Here is a 21,058-nt window from a genome sequence, read left to right as displayed (position 1 = left end):
TTTTACACAAAAACAGACCTTTTGTCATTCGATTTTCACACATTGTTTTGCAAAACAAATCTTGTGATGTTGTGAGCCTTCTACTAAAGTCGATTTGAACTTTATTGAGAAACTTTCTGAAAGAAAATCAATGGGAAAAATACTTCCAGGATCCATGCGGCAGAAAACTGGGCACTCACTGTTGTGTTTTAAATCACTTCACACTCATGTTGAGATGTTACTGTTACTGAGCCAAATTCTCTGCACCTTCACAGTGTCACAGACCACCTTTAACAAATTTGGTAGTTATTTTGCTCAGATTGAATAGAGTCTCCTTGTTTGACAGCTGAAGGCTCGTGTGCGCAGTATCGTCCGAGATCTGGACTGACCTGTGACACAGTGATGGCACACTTCTTGGCCAGCTCCTCTTTGGCCTCCTCGCTGGGATACGGGTTACTGAGGTGAGAGTAGAAATACTCGTTCAGAATCTCTGTCGCCTGCTTGCTGAAGTTGCGTCTTTTCCTCCTGGAGAAAGAGGAATCATGAGTACTGAAAGATCCTCAACCATTTCAACATCTTGATATACTGTTAAAGGTTATTACAGGTGGAGTGTGTATTTCCAAAAAATGGCTTTCTTCCTCTGCATTTTTGTCTCATTTTTCAATACAAATATCTAAACATCTTAAATTATATAAAATATGCAAGTACTTGATGAGCAAAATGACAAAAGATATTGCGTCTAGCTTTCAAAAAAAAAAAAAAAAAAAAAAAAGATCAAAATTAAGTGTGTTTATGGTTAAATCGAGAAAAAATATATGCCAAAAGAGACAGAAAAATATTCTTGGTGAGTTTTATGCATAAACTCACTTGATTTAGATTTTTTTTTAAATCCTGTGCTGAAAATCCTTTGCTTAATTTGATCATAGGAAAAAAATAAAAATAAATAAACATTATTTGCGGATCATTTTGGCGATGTTCACTCAAAAACTGAGTTGCATAAGCTTAGACCGATGAGGGCTATGGTCAATCAGATCCAAAAACAACCACAAAACCTGCATGTGCTAACTGAAAGAGACGAGTTGAAATTGGAAAATGATGAAATCTTAGATCTATGTTTTTGGTTATAGTATAGTGTGATGTTAGTTTTATTTTTTTTTTTGTAGTCTTTTCTTTTTTTGTTGATAACATGTGTGGTGTAGAAAAGATATAAGATAAAAATGCATGCATTAAAATATTAATAAAAACTACAATGGTATATAAATAATACTGAACACCTTTTCTATTTAAATGAGGTGTATTAAAGATTCCACCTTATTCACATAATGAAACATATACTGGAAAATTGCAAGCATTAAATGTTATGCCACAATACACAATACATAAAGTATGAATTATTGCATGTATACATATTATAGGTCAGACAATTATTCGATTCTATCCAATAAACAGTCCCTGATGTGGCATAAAAGCTTATTTTTGGGCCACTTATTTGCTTAAAACAATGAGACTAGATTAAATCTGGCTTTAGCAGCCAATCTCTCACATTCTCTTTATGATGTCATCGCTGAGCCCACCAATCGCTGTCTGCTTCATTTGCATTTCATCAGCTGAATAACTTTCTGATGAGCAGATTTATGCATAATTTACTCATTGATTTAAGTAACTCGTGCCCTTGCAAGCCAACCAACACTAATTGGCAAATTTCCTTCTGCCAGTTTAAGAAAACACTCACAAGACCTTAAAATATTACCACATCACCCACTCCTTCACACACGCCTCGCTCTCAGCACATCCAATACACTCAGAAACAAACCCACACTCGCAAAAACACCTACATGTGTAAAAACATGGATTTACCATCAATAACAATTATTCTTTATTAAAAAAATGCTGCTTTATCTAAAGCTAGTTAAAAATTAAATTGAAAAAAAAAATAGTAATTTAAAAATGAAAAAATGACAAAAGCACGTAACAAAAGTACAAAAAAAAAAAACTATGTTGAAAATATAAAAATAGGCCAATTCAGATCATTAATAAAAACTGTAATAATATATAAGTAATACTAAATACAATTTCTATTCAAATGAGGTGTATTATTGATTGCACCTCATTCAAGGAAGCACTTGTTTTGATAAAAAAAAAAAAAAAAAAAAAAAGAATCCTAAATAGTAACATTAAAAACAGCAGAAAACTGACAAAAGCATATAACAAAATTAATAAATGTTAAACTAAACTGCAAATAAAATAAAATGAAAGCTCATTCAAAATATTAATAGCATGTAATGCTATATAAGTAATACTAAAATATTCTAAACATATACTGGCAAGATGCAGGCAATACATATTATGCAAGATGTTTTGGATAACACAGTCTGCCAAATGCATGACTGTGAAGGTGTTTCTGACCTGGCGTCGAGGAAGCGGGATCTGAGGATCATGACGGCCTCGCAGGTGCTCTGCTTGAGCTGCATCTGGATGGAGCTGAATTTGCGGTGGATGATGTTGACCATGCGCTCGATCTCTTTGGGTGAGATGGGCCGCGTGCGAGACTGTTCCCTCAACAGGTTCATCACATGAGTAGTGAACTCATTACAGGCCTGTGGACCAATCAAATTACTCATAACTGATCATGCAAATTCATTTACTAAAACTAACAGTACTAAAACAGCTGAAGCTGAAATAAATTAAAATAGAAATATTCAATGAAAAACTTTGAATGAAAATTAGAAATGCTGCTAACTGAAATGTTTAAGTTGAATCACTAAAACTATTATCTGGGAATAAAATTAATGAATAGATAAATTAAATGTTATGTATTGTTTTGTATTAATTGTCTTGCTTATAGAAAAAAAATTATATTTTTCTATTTCTTGTAAAGTGACCTTGTTAAGTTCTTTAAAGTTACTATATAAATAAAAATTATTATTATTATTATTATTATTATTATTATTATTATTATTATTAAACCTAAATATAATGTTAAAAAAGAGTAAACAAATTCACATAACAAAATTACTAAAAATCAAACTAAAATGAAAATATAAAAATAAATGCTTATTCAAAGTGAAATAAAAATTATAATAGAATATAAATAATGCTAAAATTACACTACTCAGTATGTGTATTTATGCGTTTTCAGAACAAAGAAATAACTTACTAACTTAGTGAAAAATGACTAAAAAAGTGATAATAAGTAGCAAAATTTCTAAAATACTAAACTAAATAAATACTAAATAAATACGAAATAAAACTAAAGCTATTAAAACATTTGTGTTATTTGAAATAGATGAAATTAAATAAAATAGAAATATTAGATAAAAAACTAATAGACACCAAAACTACTATCTGTTAAAAAAGAAATAATAATAACAAAACTACATAGTAATATTAAAAACGCATTAAAAAAAAAAAACAAGAGCACATAACAAAATTACTAAAAAGTAATCTAAATTGAAAATATAAAAATAAAAGCTAATTCAAAATAAAAATTATAACCTATAATTATATATAAATAATACTAAAATAACACTTCTCATTATGTATGTTTTCAATACATGAAATAAGTAATTATCTTAGCTATAAAGTATAGTGTAATTTTAACAGTAACAAGCTACTTTTCAAAGCAGCAGTGCCAGGATGTCTGACTGATTTTAGCGATAATCGTTTTTCTGATACAGCAGTATATTTCTGATGGATTTCCGGTTGTTCACAGGTGTACAGACCTGCTCGTATTTCTCCAGCTCGGTGTGGTAGATCTGTCTGATCTGGCTAAGTTTGGCTCTGTAGTCCGAGTGCTCAATGGAGTTATCAGCTCCCACTCCCACGGCTGCTGTTGCCACAGCAACTGCCGCTGCCCCGCCCCCTTTCTCCGGTCCGGACACGCCCTCTGCCAGCAGCATGTTATCCAGACGCATGAGCTGAGGATCCGGAGGATCTTCATCCTGACTGCCTCGGATACTGAGACCTGACACAACACAAACGGGAAAGCAGGCATTTTAAATAGAGATATGCAACAGACAAGAACTACATCTTAATATTCAGATATTTTCATGTGTGTCTTCTCCTAAACATGAAGGCTTGAAAAGGTTCATATGCAGTATATATTCATTTGAAGTGGATCAAAACGTTTCTTTAAAGTTGTCCTAAAACCAAAACAATACCCGTTTTTTTCTTTGATGAAACTTTGATGAAAGGTTTTTCTAAAAGGTTTTGTTTATATAATACACACCACACATATTTTATATAAAAAAGTTTTCTTTTTTTTTCTTTTTTTTTTTTTTTTGGATGTGATTAATCGTGATTAATCATTGCCCAGCACTAATATATATATAGAGAGAGTCAGTAAGATTTTCAGCAAACCAACAAAGCTGCATATATTTGCATTTTTACATTGCATTATTAAAATGCAATACAGCATTTTTCACAGTAAGCTTTTCATCAAAAAAAAAAAAGAAATCCTGAAAAAGACAAAGCATGCTTGCTGAATAAAAAAGTAAGTTTTAATCATAATATTTATAGAATTATAATTTTAATAAAATGTAAATTACAATTGTATATATAATTTTATTCAATAATTAAATTTAATAATATACAATACACACACATATATTATATTTTTTCAATACTCTATAAATTAATTCAGTTATATATATATATATATATATATATATTATATATTATATTATATATATATATAATATATATAATATATTATATATATATAAACAATCTGTTTAACTAGATATAAAAATGCAGAAATAAGATGAGCAATGCAGACAATGTATTACATCATGAAAAAAGGTGTGAGGCAGAGCAGACATGCAAAGACAATTTCTTGAACACCTGGACCTCCCAAAGCAGGTTTCAGATAGTGGGCTATTTCTTCTTATCACTCCACATTGAACAAGCGACTAGACAGGCCCACCTCAGAACAGCAAGCCCCTCACGTCCTCCACCATTAACACACGGCACAGCACTAGTCTGCTATGACACACTGTTTATCAGAGGTCGAGGTGTGTTTGTGCCAGCGCGGCTACGAGAGAATGATTGACAGTGGCAGGTCTCTTCACTGAGGTGGGTGGAATAAAAGCACCGCGAGCCGTTAAGATGTGCTCCAGCGGCCTCCTTTAATTCCACACCAAAGACTTTTTTGGCACTTCACATTTGATTTTTGATTTTGCAGTCAGCAGAATGGATGGTTATGTCAGCGCAGGAGAAAAATATAATATATAAGGTATATGTCATTTTTATGGATTTATATGTAAGTACAGGAGAAAAAAATGCACTGTGCTGATAAGATGCATTTAATTTTATGGATTTTTTTAAATTTCACGTTTTTGTCATTCTGCAAACTCTTTAACTCTGCTGATATAACTGATATATTTTTATATAATAAAAAAAAAAAAAAGAATAATAATTTTGAAGGTAGCGGAGTGGATGCTCGTGTGAGCCCAGATATAACCTTCATTTTTATGGAATCTTTTAATGTTTATTTAATTTCTTTCTAACTCTGCTTATTTTTATGTATATATTTTTAATTAGCACAATTAAACAATCTGTGGGATTGTTTTGTTACCTGTTTTCTGGTCCAGCAGGTGAAAATGGTGTGTTTGATTAAAGTAAAGTAAAGTAAAGTAATTTTTAATTAGCACAATTTAACATTTTGTGGGATTATATTGATCGTTTTATCATTTTGTGTTTGTTTTTTTTTATGGTTTGTTTTATATTGGTGTTTGATTTTCTTACTGCTCTGATCTCTAAAAGAGTTTACAGACCCATGGAAAATAAAACATTTTGGACTATATTTCAGATATATGTATTTGAATGGCATAAAATTAATCATCTGTACTGCACATAAACTGAATGTGGTGCATATTTGTCAGTCATACATAAATGAAACGGTTAAGATTTCTATAATAGTATTAATAAACAATGTTTTAAACACACAATAACCAGATTTATATATTTATCATCAATAAATCAAATTTTTTCAATCTTATACCTGATTGATTATTACTTGTTCGGCAGCTAGCCATATCTGAATCATGTTCATACTTTATAGCTGAATAAATTAAGTTGTTTTCACAAACCGATTTATGCTTATTCCAAGCAATTTTAATCAGTGCATTTTGAAAGCATGTTTATGTTAATAAATTAAAATAGGTACAGATAATAAAATAATCCATGATTTTTTGGGTGCAGAAATATGCATCACGTTAAGTTCATTAGGTTATGTTGCATAATATACAGGATTTTATATGAAATTCAAATACATAAATATTCAATTTAGGCCTAAATATTTTAAAATCTGCAATCAAAAGTCACAGATCTCAATATGAACTCAAACATTTCTCAATAAATTCACCCAGGGGTAGGTAATCTGAGCTGCAAAGCTCTTTACTCTACTAGATGTTAGCTATTGTCTCACTGGTGTCTGTTTTTCTCACAAGGTGTTTTAGACAATGTTGATACTTAAAGAAACATTAGTGTGCATTAGACAAGCTATGAAAGAGCAATCAAACTTTCTGCTGAGGAAACATTAAGTGCAATGCCATTGTTCTGCAGTTTTAAGTGATTTTGAAGATGAAAACCTGAGGACAAGATTGTAAATACACCACAGCTGCTCAGAATGACTAGAATAAGATACACACACACACACTGCCCTCCAGAAACACACACACACACACACACACACACACACACACACACACACACACACACACACACACACACACACACACATGAACACACACACACACTGCCCTCCATAAACAGAAACACACACACACACACACACACACACACACAGTATTCATGAGGTCAATGCAAGATGACATTTAAAGCACAGCAGACAAAGGCAAACAAACGCAAGGAGTGAAGGAGTGAATATGAGAGAAAGCATGAACATATGAACATTTGCTCTGCTCTTAATCTCATTTCCATTCCATCTCGTTTCTTTTGTTTTGTTTTTATTTTAATTTTTTTTATGTCTACATTTTAGTTTTTGTTTGGTGTGTTTTTAATTTTTAATTGAGGCAAAGTAGTGATGGTTCAGAAATTAGTAATTCTGATGTAATGCATATATATGACAGAGGCTCTCAGTTTAAGCAGATGTCTAATTAGTTAACAGTGACTGAACGAGAACAGGATCGACAGAGAGGTGCATGTATATATATATATATATATATATGAAGTATAATTGGTTAGAAGTGGATGAACGAGAACAATATATATAGACGAATGTATTCATGACTGTAGTGATGTTTGAATTATTCCATATATTTACATTACGTTTAATCATTTAGCCTACTCTTTTATCCAAAGCGACTTACAAATGAGAACAATGGAAGAAATCAGAATCAACAAATATATATATACTTTAAAAAATTTAAATTCCAAATTAAATATTACTTTTTAATCCTACACACACATACGTGTGTGTGTGTGTGGTGTGTGGTGTGTGTGTTTGTGTTGTGTGTGTGTGTTGAAATGACCATTTTGTTTGTGTGTGTGTAATATTTATTTACACACACACATTAGTGTTGTCAAATCGATTAATGATGATTAATTGCATCCAAAATAAAAGTTTATTTGCATAATATATGTGTGTGTACTGTGTATATTTATATGTAAATACACACACATACATGTATATATATTTAAAATATATATGTAATATATATTCATATTTATATATAATATAAATCATATATAAATATGAAAATATATGTATGTGTGTGTGTGTAATGTATGTATATGTATTTTATATATGTATTTTATATTTATTTTTATTTATATTTTATATAATATATCTCTGAAAAGAGCCTTGTTTACGGCGTTCAGCAATTTTAAAGCACACTCAACTCTACATTAACTACAGTGTTATCAAACATAAAAACAATAGAGGTTGCCATGGTCCTAATCCTCTGTTTGGCTGTGTAATTAGATGCTGATGACAGACAGAGGTCTGATTGTGAGTAAACAGCTGTGTGCTGCTGAAGCTGCTGCCAGTTTAACTTCTCCACCTGACACCTCACATCAGGCTCTCCACACAGGCTAATACTGTTTGTTTGGAAAAAACACTGATTTCTGTGTACGACGACTGTACAATGATGCACGTATGTATGCTTTTTGATTGTTTCAAAAAATGCATACTTGATTTTTAGCGTCTTATTTAGGTTGATGTTATTGTCAAATCTAGAACCATATTTTATTATACATTATTACAATTTGGTACCAATCCTAAAATGGTCAAATAATAACCATGTAAACAGCAAATAAGCTCCTACAAGATAAACTGAAAATCCAATTTGTTTAGAATTAAGGGTTTTATTAAGGGTTCTCTTTTAATTGGTTCTACTTTTTTTTTTCTTTTTAGATCTAATTAGAAATCTATTAGCAATCTTACAGGATTTTGAAAATGACCATTTTTGTTCTTATTTATTTTTCTATTTAATTAGGTGCATGATATTCATCACTATCACTATTGATATTAATAAATCACATTATTATTATAGTTCTTTTATATTTTTCTTTTTTGTTATTTGCATGATATTCATCACTATCACTTATATATATATATATATATATATATATACAGGTCCTTCTAAAACAAATTAGCATATTGTCAGTGAAAAAGTTTCATTATTTTCCATAATGTAATGATAGAAAATTAAGCACTTTCATATATTTTAGATTCATTGCACACCAACTGAAATATTTCAGTCTTTGAAACAAATCCTCTCTCAAATTGTTTTAATACTGATGAATTTTGGCATATCAGCTCATGAAAACCCCAAACATCCTATCTCAAAAAGGTCCTCCCCTTGGGGCATATTTCACAACGCTCAGGCAGGATGCAATCCCTCCGACCAATAAAAGAAAAAGTGTTTTTAATACAATATGGTGAAAAAAAGTCAAACCTTCAAATAATTATGTTCATTTTGGTTTATGCACTCAATACTTGGTCGGGGGAATCCTTTTGCAGAAATGACTGCTTCAATGCGGCGTGGCATGGACCCGGGCAATCAGCCTGTGGCACTGCTGAGGTGTTATGGAGGCTGCCAGGATGCTTCGATAGCGGCCTTAAGCTCATCCAAGTGGGCTGTTGGGTCTTGCAGTCTCTCAACTTTCTCTTCACAATATCCCACAGATTCTCTAGGGCGGGTTCAGGTCAGGAGAGTGGCAGGCCACCCGCCAGACGGTTCACAGTAATACCATAGGTCAGTAACTCTCCATTTACCAGTGGTTTTGGCACTGTGGGCAGAGTGCAGTGTTCTGTCGTGCTGAAAAACGAAATCTGCAGCCTCATCTCCATAAGCTTTTCAGCAGATGGAAGCATGAAGTGCTCCAAAATCTCCTGATAGCTAGCTGCATTTTGACCCTGCCCTCTATGCCTCCAAAACACAGTGGACCCAACACCAGCAGCTGACATGGCACCCCAGACATCACTGACTGTAGCGGTACTTTGACACGGTGGACTTCAGGCATTTTTTGGGCATTTTCCTTCTCCCCACGTCCCTGTCTTGGGACCTCCAGACTCTGGCACCTTGATTTCTGAATGACATGTCGCTAACAGCAAACTCTTTGCTTTTCATCCGAAAGAAGTACTTTGGACCACTGAGCAACAGTCCAGTCGAGGCTTCGTCTCTGTATCCGGCATGTCAGGCGCTTCTAGAGCACGCTGGTTTCTGCGTTCAAAAGCACACTGAATCCTTTGCCAGTGTGGCTCTGGATGTTTTCTACTTCAGACTCAGTCCACTGCTTCCGCAGGTACCCCCCAAGGACTTTCAAGGTGGATTGTGGAATCGGTAGCCTACTCTTCTTTGGGCCTGCAAAGCCCAAAATGGAGTAAGAGCGCCCATTCGACGAGAGCAGTGTCTTCGTCTTGGGCATGGTCTAATGGTGTGGACTATCGCAGAAATAATTTGTGAGGGCGGCTGGCTGGATCTCGCCGTCCACATCGTGCGTAGATTTTCCTCTAGGGGTCCCAGGCGCTTCACCTGCTTACTCGTTGTGTGAAGCATTTTTTGCCACAACTTTTTCCTTCCCACAGACTTCCCCTACTGAGGAGACGCCTTGATACAGGCACTCTGGTAACATTGAGCCTATTCTAGTTCTTCAGAATCTTGGTTTTCTGTGTCGTTTACCCTCCTCGCTTGAGGGTGTTCAATGATGGCAGTACGAGTGAAGTCTGGACAGGCAGTTACAGGTCCGCAGTTCCCTTACCCATGATTGTGGTTTTTGAGTAGGCTGCACAACTCACCAGGCTGTCGAAGTAACCTTTTTGGCGAAGCGGCCAAAAAGCAGATTCTCAGCCCATATCTTTTGCGGCGGGCTTCGGTGTTTAGAGTTGCCAAGCAATTTGTTTGTTTAATAGCACTGCACGATCCATGGATGATTACTGTTTGAATAGCTCGTTTAGAGAACCTTTTTCATGATCGATGCAGTAATCCCGTTTTGAGACCGAGGACGTTTTGGGTTTTCATGAGCTGTATGCCAAAATCATCAGTATAAAAACAATAAAAGACCTGAAATATTTCAGTTGGTGTGCAATGAATCTAAAATATAGGAAAGTTTAATTTTTATCATACATTATGGAAAATAATGAACTTTTTCACAATATGCTAATTTTTTGAGAACGGACCTGTATATAAAAGAATATATATATATATATATATATATATATATATATATATATTTATATAATATAGTCAAAGAAAATATTGAATCCAAGTTTATGTATTACATTTACATAAAGTGTTTTTCTTTGTGTGGATGCAGATTTTTCAAACATTGTGATCATCTAGCCTCTTGTACTAAAAAAAAACTGCACAAGAAAACTTTTTCTTGAATCACGCCGTATTAAAATGCTGTAAATGAGGAGTTGAATGGCAGGTTTTGGACCTGTGGTGTGTTTTTATCAGATGATTGCTGTAGATTAGACAGGTTTTGTTAAAACCTCAGAGATCTTACAGAATTAATCCATGACCTCACGCCACCTTTGTGATGTTTATGTCCTTTTGCAGGATCTACTGACTGCTGGAAGCTCCGACGGGTCACATGAGTTCAAGCACAAGTGCATTAATCCTTCAATGCCATTAATCTGGATTAGTCAAACAAAGACTATCCTTTAATGATATTTATTTTTTATTGGTATTTGAATTTGCATGTGAGTGTAAGGTAAGCGTCTGTGTGTGTTTGTTTGTTTGTTGGGGGATACAAGGTATTTCTCTGAGCTGTTTTTCAGTCAGAGAGTTTTGAAGAGACATTCCTGCGGCGTTATGCTTTAGAGACACGCAGGGCCAAAACAAAGACTTCAGTATTATTATCAGTTATTCAGTATTATTTATACTATTATAGTAATATTTTGAATTAGCTTTTATTTTTATATTTTCAGTTTTGATTTCAGTTTAGGTTTTAGTAGTTTTGGTATGTGCTTTTGTCATTTTTATTATTATTATTATTATTTATTTTTTTTTTACTTTTTTTAAGATTTCTATATACACTTTAAGTTTCAACCCAACTTTGGGTCAAATATGGACTAACCCAACTTTTGGGTTAACAATTTATTGTAAAAATGTAACCCAGTGGATGGTTAGTCCATATTTGACCCAAAGCTGGGTTGAAACAACCCAGTATTTTTTAGAGTTAATTTTTATTTCAATTTTAATTATAGTCATTTTAGTACTTAAACTTTTTTCAGTTCAATGCCAAAGCAACATTCTAATTTACTTTCAAGTTCTGTAGGTTTAAGTTCTAATTATTTTAGTTTAGTTTAGTTTAGTTACCGAACATTTTTAGTTTTAGTTAAGGATGTGAATCTTTGGGTAGACAGCAAAATGATTTGATTGATGATTCATAGGTTTTTGATTCGAATCAGGAACAATTTTTGCTAATTCAGAATGATTCAGTTTGATCTGATTCCCAATATGATTAGATTTTGATTCATGGTAATTCTGTAGTTTTTTAAAAGCATTCATAGGATTATGTACATTTTTCTACTAATTTGTGTTTGGTAAGAAAAAGAAAATGACACTATTGAACTACTTAAGACTGTTTATTGTAAGCCACATAATAAATCTGTGCATACTGGCCACATGGAATTTAACAAAGAATGCAATGTGCCATTAAAATGTTTATAAAATAAAATGTTCAATAATCCATATTTTTAAATGATTTTATTTATTTCCATGAGTTTTCTTGGTCTGGAAATTACTATTTTAAAATGTTAAAGTATATGATTTGTCATCAATGCATCAACAAAACGAGTGAATCATTATACCCGTTTGGGTTTGGCTTAGGGTTACTTGTACAGTAATTATGCATAATCTATTGTTATTGTAATAGTAAGTACATGTGTAAGAAGGACACTTTAAAATAAAGTGTTACCCCATTTTATTCTGCCACTGGGATGAGCTCTAAAAATGACCACCAATAAAAAGTAGTCCTTATTACATGTGTGCTTTATTTAATATCTTCTGAAGCAATTCTATAGGTTTGTGCGAGTCATCAAATGCTAAGAGTAATTAATTTCTGGATTTAGATTTCATTTTGTCTTTATCTTTAAATTTTGATTTTCTTTTTATATGGATTTTCAGATTTTCAGCCAATTGAATCTAAATTTTTATCAGTTCTACATACAAAGTATAATTTCAGAAGACTTGGAATGAGGCATATGAATACTATTATGCAATGTAAAAATGATTTTTCAAGGTTGTAATTGGTGTACATTTTACTAGAAAATACTATTTCAGTCTTTCTGCTTCAAAATGTCATGTTTGATTCAATGTGTTACTTGCCATTTCTGTGTTTCGATTTTTTGAGTGAAAATTAATTCAAAGTTAATCCTTCACTAGTTTTTTGTTATTTTTGGATATTGAAATCTGTTCTTATTGACTTTCACTGTAGGAAAATCAAGCCAGGACTTTCTGCTAAACAAAGAAAGTAAGTCATACAGGGGTTGGAATGACATGAGGGTGAATAAATGATAGACTTTTCATTTTGGGGTGAATTATTCCTTTAACAGACCCTCGAAATAAATCATAAATCATAACTTGCATAAGCCTTCACGAGTGGGGTCTCTCTCTAAAATAAATATAATCCAGAGCTCTGAAATCTTCACAACCCCACATTTACAAGTCTAATTTAATCTGCTCAAAGCCGGTCTCATCGCTGAGGAATGACAGTTTTAAATAAGAGTTTTAAACCCGAGTTACTGTACAGCTGGAGGGAGCGGTGGGTGGTTTTGGATTTCTTCACAGAGCAAAACCAATCGCTGAAATGCACATTTGATATATAAAGACTCTAATAGACGGTGTTCCCTCCCCCACGACACGCTCAGAAAATTTTCTCAAAGCCACAGCCTGCTCTCCTGCTCCTAATTAGCACCGGGATCGAAAATAAGTGGGCTTATACCAACAGCAACAGAAAAAACTGAGGTTTTTTTTTTTCACGTTAAACCTTCTTATGTCAGAAAATAGACGCCCGCTGGGTAGTTTCAGGCATTTAATGCGGTTTTCTAGAGAGCAGTATAGATGCCTTGTCCTGATTTATTCACACTTTGTTACTAAAACATGCTTGTGTGGGTTTAAGCTTCATAATTTGCTAATTAGAATTTGTATTCTAATTAGTCTTTCAGTCATACTGGTTAATTTGGATGAATATAGCTTGAAAATACACTCAGATTAAAGCTTTAATTCCTGCTGCCAAACACCAGCTATATTAACAAATCCTGCGGCAAACTGAGTGTAAGAAGCTGAACACTTGACAAAATCACAGGCTCTGCCAGGAAACAAATTTGTGTTTTCAAGGCCGATACGAAGAGCTTTTCTGAGAAAACTAATCACTGAAAGTTTGCCAGGGCAGTCGAATCAAATCTTTTAATAATATTAAGAGTTTTCTTTGAGGCTCTTAACAGAAGAAAAACTAAATATCCACTACCATAAACACACATTCAGATGTGTTATGTGACATAGTGTTTAGAGTGATGTGTCTGGCTCAAAAACAACAAAATCTTACATTTTATTTATTTAGTTAGAAAAACTATTTGCCAATTGGGAAAGAAAAATATATTTCTTAAATTGCACTTGAATACATTTCTTTCTTTGTTTGTTTACTTATTCTTTCTTTCTTTCTTTCTTTCTTTCTTTCTTTCTTTCTTTCTTTCTTTCTTTCTTTCTTTCTTTCTTTCTTTCTTTCTTTCTTTCTTTCTTTCTTTCCTTCCTGTCTGCCAACTATATGCCAGTTGGGTGAGAAAAAATAGGATTTATTCTCTGAAAACAAATCTCAATATCTTTCAGTGTAGATATAGTTTTTTTTTTCTTTTTTTTTTTTTTTCAATAGTGTGGTATTTTTTACCCAGGCCAAGATTTATTTGTATTTTATTCTTTTATTTCTATGTTTGTTAAATGTAATTTTTTTTAACTATTTATAAGTAAGAAACATATATTCAAACATGTCTTAATAGCTTTCATAATGTTTTTACAGGATAAAAAAAAAAAATTAATTAACATTTACATTTTTTTTACATTATAGTATGAAATTTAGCTATTTTGGCTTAGGGCAAAAAAATACATTCAATTCATGATTTATTCTCTAAAAAAAATATTTTTTATTTTTTATTTTATATTTTTTTGTTTTTGTTTTTTTGTTTTTGATATGATTAAAGGATAAAAGGACAAAAATGTTAATTTAATATATATATATATATATATATATATATATATATATATATATATATATATATATATATATATATATATATATATAATTTATTTATTAACCAAGCTTCAGAGTGCACCAGTATTTATTCAACTGTTTTGAAACATTATTAATCAAGTAATTAATTAATTTTTTTAAACTGTTGAACTTTGGTGCCACAGTGAGTGGTGAAATAACATACTTTATCTTTAATGTAAATTAAATGAAACAAGCGTTTGTCATGTTCTCCTTTCATTAGACTGGATTTTTCTAAAAGTGAATGACCTGAGGTGACTTAATAATAATAATAATCTATATTTCTCATTTTAGCACTATCTCCCACATTTATGGGTCAGTTTATTTACACACACACACACACACACACACACACACACACACACACACACACACACACACACACACACACACACACACACACACACATGTGCACAACACACTGTGAAAAGTGGGACATCCCATAGGCGTAATGGTTTTTAACTGTTACGACCTGTATATTCTATCGCCCTACACCAACCCTACACCTAACCCTACCCTTACAGGAAACTTTGTGCATTTTTTACTTTCTCAAAAAAAACTAATACTGTATGGTTTATAAGCGTTTTGAAACAGGGACATGGGTTATGTCCTCATAAGTCACCCTCGTCCTTGTAATCACCCATGTCATTATACAAAGTTGTGTCCTGATATGTCACTACAAACACACACACACACAAGCATCACACACACACACACACACACACACACATACACGCACACACACACACACACACACACACGCACACACACACACACGCACACACACGCACACACTGTGGGTACTTTAACCGTTTAAAGCGCATCAGTTTCTATCTTCACTACAAGATGAGGATCCTACAGCTGCAGCTCTAATCACTGTAATTAAGAGATAATTGGCATTAATTATTCTCACATAAGCTCATCACAAATCAACGGGAAAATGGCTGCTGCTGGTTTCCACACGCGACACACCGTGGTTAAGCTCTCAGAGACGCTTCGAAGCGTGTGAATTTACATCACAATGCATGTCTTCTTACTGAAGTGTGAAGCATCTGTCAATCAAATGCAAGAGTGTTCGTTTATATTCAGTTCAAACTGGTTTAATATTGGCACATTTGGATGAAATTTGAGCTGTTGTATCAATCAGTTCTATGCATTTATTTTTGACTGTTAGTCAAGCGTCAATATAACTATTGCTCAAACTGAAGGGTAGTCATTTTACACAAATCCTTGGTTACAGAGACTTAAGAATGCAGGACATAGCAACACCCTAGAACACCTTAGCAATCTGGAAGCTCTGTAGCAACCCAGAACTCCCTGGAACAACACTGCAACACCTTAGAAACAGCCCAGAACTCCCTAGAACCACATAGCAACACTCTAGAAACAACCCAGAACACCACAGCACCCACACAGCAACAACCTAGAAACAAATCAGAACACCATAGCGACCACAAAGAAATACTGTTTAAACAACCCATAATACCCTAGCAAAGACACAGCAACAACCATGGAACAACTTATAACACCATAGCAACAACCAGGAACACCATAGCAACACCCTGGAAATAACCAGTGCTTTACTTGCCAATTATCTGTGAAATTTAAATTAATTTGAATACTTAACTTTAATATTTTAATTTTATTTTAAAGTGTATTAGTCAAGTCAAGTCAAGTCTGTTTTATTGTCAGTTCTTCCACATGTACAGTACATACAGAGAATTGAATTTTGGTGCTTTTGGTTAATAGGGATGAGGTTGATTTGTTTTAGTTGTTTTTTTAGGATTCCTATTTTTACCACTATAAAAAATAGTTAATTGCAACTTTTTTATAAATCCCAATTTTGAGGAAAAAAGACTGACTTTATTTCTCAGAATTGCAAGTTTTTATCTCACAATTCTGACTTTATAACACGCAACTGCACGTTCATATCTCACAAATCTAAGAAAAAAAGTCATAATTGCTAGATAGTCACAATACCTTTTATTTTTTATTCAGTGGCAGAAACAGGCTTTATAGTCTTTACATGTTAAGCTTGAATAGAGAAAAATATTTTAATAATTGTTAATTAATTATTAATAATTCAGTAATTACTACTGAAACATCCCAAACAGGCTATTTTGTAGACATATTGCTATGAAATGTTTATAAACCTTGCATGATCCTAAGATACGATAGCAAAACATTTGGACTAACATTTTTTCATTTTAGTTTTCATTTTAACTTTACCTAACGGTTTAATGCAGTACAGTTTTTCATTACAAAATATGTTATCAGCAACAATGTGAATAAATCTGAATAAAATGTATATTCATTTCGGTCTGGGCAAAGGCAACAAATCAATATCTCTATTTTAGTGACCAGAACAGAATCTTTGTTTTTCATTGGGCAAAAGTTGAATAAGTTTAATTTGATTTGTGTGTTTCTAAATCTTAAACCTTTGTTTCTTTCCAGGTATTAAATGAAAAAATCCCAGCTTCTCAATGCAGTCTCAGACGTTTGGACCTGCTGTGCAAAACAACGTGAATAATGACCAGCTCACAGTGGCATGTTGTCGATAGCGACAGATCAATTCGAAAGTCGTTTTCGCCTCGAAAGTCGTTTTGTCTTTGAGGAGTCATTTCATGGCTAAAGCGTGTGACCGCTTGTTATCACTGCAGGCAAACGACCCACAGAAACCTTTCCAAAGGGGTTTGCAGAGATATTATATGTTGTCAAAACACAGCCTGATGAGAGAAACAGCAGGTTTAGCACTGCAACGATTTTGTGTCACTGAAAGCATGCTTCACTGGTACACGCCAATCCAAACACTGATACCAGACGCAATCTGAGAACACAAATCATAGATAGCATGCAATAATTCAGACACATGCCATGATTATTGAAGCCTGATCTCACAATTCTGACTTTAGATTTCACAATTCTAACTTTACATCTTGTAATTCTGACTTTAGATCACAATTTTAACTTTGCATCTTGCAGTTCTGACTTCACATCTTGTAATTCTGACTTTAGATCTCGCAAATCTAACTTAACATCTCATATTTCTGACATTAGATGTCACAATTCTGACTTTACATCTCGTATAACTGACTATAGATCTCGCAATTTTGACTATACATTTTACAATTCTGATGTTACATCTCGCAATTATATAAATACTTCATACCTTGTAATTCAGACTTTATAGAACACAATTTTAACTTTGCATCTCGCAGTTCTGACTTAACATCTTGAAATTTTGACTTTGCTTCTTGCAATTCTGACTTTATTTATCACAATTCTAACTTTATATCCTACAATTCTGACATTACATCTTAAAATTGTAACTTTATATCTCACAATTATGACTTCACATTTCGCAATTATGACTTTATATCTTGCAATTCTGATGTTACTTCTCAGAATTCTGACTTTACATCTAAATAAACAAAAAACTTAGAGGCAAATAATTCATGTACCTCATAAATTATTTTTATTATTTATCTTTATTATTATGATTTTCTAATTCAGAATATGATCAAGATTGTGATGTGAATAAACATTAGTTCACTTTGATAGATGAGATAGAATAAAAGAGCCAGTAAAATGATTTGATCTTCCCATCACTACTCCCTTTCTGTTTTAAAAACACATGGGAACTATTCAGAGAAATTTGCTTCCAAAAAAAAAAAAAAACCTTGCTTTAGTAAAGTATTTAGTTATGTATTGATTTACACTCCATAAAGAAACACTGAATTGAAATGGGTGGGAAAATGGGGAAGCCGCCAAAGATGGACATTCATACAGTGCATGAATCAGGACAACTAACCCGCACACACACCAGCCAATCAGATCCCTGATATAAGCTCACTCACTTGGCCTCATTAGCCAGCTATACCTCGTTAACGATGGCAGATTCTCAGTGGAATGCACGTTAATTATGCTAATCAGGAGAGCGCCGCTTAAAGTATTCTGTTAATGTCCCGTTTAGGGAGCATAAATCCAAGAAACACAGTCACCAATGTCAGGCTAATGAGGAGGCGCTAATCACGACGTGTCTGTTTGCTGCATGTTAGGAGCTGTTCGTACTTGACATGTTCTTGTGTCTAAAAACAACTGGAAAAACACAAAGAGAAACATTTTATCCTGATGCAATGATCAAACTACCATAATACACCTTTTAAAAAAACTATTTTGGACTTGATAGATAGATAGATATCTGTCTGTCTGTCTGTCTATCTCTCTCTATGTATATATACAAGTAACAACTAAGTACTTGTGCACTAGAGTGGAAGAACGCTTCATTTACCAGAATGCATCACCTGCATTGAATTTCTTCAAATTGCAATTCAGTAAATTCTTCTTCCTGTCATTCCAGTCCATTTTCTTATGCGTTTTGGCCAATTTGATGCAAATTCGCACTAATTCTGAATTCTGCACAACCCTGTTTGTGTAACATCATGTTCGTTAAAATGCCAACATTTGGCCAGTTTTTAGCCAGCATTTTTCTAAGAATCTGCTTGCATTGCATGGTCACATTTCAAAACATTTCCTCAATCATAACCAGATTAACTGGTAAATGTGGAGTGGTCATTCCCGAAGAAAGGCCAAGCCGTGAAGCTTGGTGGAAGCCAATGTGAACTGTAATTCACCTCTGACACTCATGCTTAGTCATGAAGATTTATTGATGGAAACTGTAAATGAAGGCCACTGAGAACGTCCATCGCCCGTTAGTGTGTGTGCAGCAATCTTTCTGGAACAGGAACTATCGATCGATATGATTTCCCAAGACTCCTCTGAGTTGGGTGTAGGAGGGGAACAAACCATTTTTTTTTTTTTTTTTTTATGTTCTCTCAAGGACCCTCTGAATACTACAGCTTTCCACTGTGCAAATGTGAACTCTAACACAGTCTGTTGTAGAATCTACAATGTAGATATACTTACAAGGAGGTCATTCCAAACCTGTATGAATTTCTTCAATATCTAAGGCAATCTCTGAACTGGTATTTTCCATACAGTGAACACATGATATGCATTGTAATATTATTGTATATGAAGCATCCAGATGGTGATGTAGAAGTAAAATATTCTGTGTCTGGGGTGGAAAGGGTTAATCAGCCCCAAATTTTAGAGAATAATGTGTTAGATCAATGGAGAGAATTCCTGTGCATCATATTTGGTTACAAGATGCAAAAATGGCATTGACATTAAACCTGGTCAAATGCACTGTTAATAGATAACTTTTATTTGCAGATCTGATGCTATAACATTTAAAATAAGCTAGAAACATAAACAAATGTTAAACTATTGTACTAGGTAGACTTCATTTTAACTTCTCCAACAACCCAATGAAGGAAAGAGATGAAGGCATATTGTCTATAAAAACACTATTATTTGTAAATCAGCAGGTTATAAAGAAACATTTTCATTGAGACTTCTTGATATCTTTTGTAAGCAGCCATACTGTATGAATGCTTGAGCTCCTTGAAAATTGTGTTCAAATCAGCTGCGAAGACTCCCTCTGCATTCGACTTCTGCAGCAAACACGAATATAAACAGTGTTGTCCCTGAAGCGAACAGTCTTGGTTTCTCTTGTAGTTGTCTCACCTGTATGGTAGCTGTCAGGGATTGATTCTTTCATCTAGAACAAGGAACAAAGACTGCTTTTAGGTGATGCCAAGAAAAGCACCAGAGCCAAGGTGAAGTTTTGCGCTCCTTGTCTCCAGTGGAGCGTATGGCTTTGATCAGACGTACACAACGGTTTTGGCACACAAGAGCTTGAAAAGCCCAAACACACCATATAATGGGTATGTGTGCGCTTGAACCACACCTGACTCCTCTGCCCTCATCTGAAATGTATGAACCGCGTGTGTTTGACAGACTGAATAACAATGTGCTCTTAAAACGTCCTCATGAAAATACTGAATCGTGCATTTACACCTGAGATGGAAAAATGGGTGAACTTAATATACTGTCTTTTTTGTTATTAAAGGGATAGTTTAACCAGATCAAAATCAATTAATTAAAACATGGAAAATGGAAAGGATTTAAATGAGAATTTCTTGTTTTGTATTTTAGAGAAATTTTTGATCAAGAATGTCAGACTTTGTTTTCTTTCGGATAGCAACAAGGGAAAAAATTCCCTTTATCAATAAAATTAATTCAAACATAAATTATATATATATATTATGAATTCAATTAATTAAAAAAATTATTTTTAATATTAATAATATATATATTTGTGGTATTTTGATTGTTTTTAACTGGTTTTTTTTTTTGGTTGATAGTCAATGGGGACCAACAACTGTTTGGTTCTACAAAATTCTTTAAATTATCTTCTTTTGTATTCAACATAAGAAAG

The 21,058-nt window shown here is 33.3% G+C and overlaps 1 protein-coding gene across 2 annotated transcripts in view; it reads right to left on the bottom strand.

The window, feature by feature from the left end:
* LOC109084756 (pre-B-cell leukemia transcription factor 3-like) overlaps positions 1-21,058 on the bottom strand; it is a 41,097-nt gene that overhangs the window by 7,340 nt on the left and 12,699 nt on the right. For both annotated transcript variants that reach the window (XM_042723218.1, XM_042723219.1), the window contains exons 3-5: positions 3,702-3,943; positions 2,386-2,576; positions 369-504 (exon numbers count right to left, since the gene is read on the bottom strand). In XM_042723218.1, coding sequence (XP_042579152.1) covers positions 369-504; positions 2,386-2,576; positions 3,702-3,943 — 569 coding nt within the window. The remainder of the gene's footprint in view (positions 1-368; positions 505-2,385; positions 2,577-3,701; positions 3,944-21,058) is intronic.

The sequence above is a fragment of the Cyprinus carpio genome, chromosome B5 (assembly GCF_018340385.1).
Source record: "Cyprinus carpio isolate SPL01 chromosome B5, ASM1834038v1, whole genome shotgun sequence".
Lineage (NCBI taxonomy): Eukaryota > Metazoa > Chordata > Actinopteri > Cypriniformes > Cyprinidae > Cyprinus > Cyprinus carpio.
This window is presented reverse-complemented; position numbering and strand designations above follow the sequence as displayed.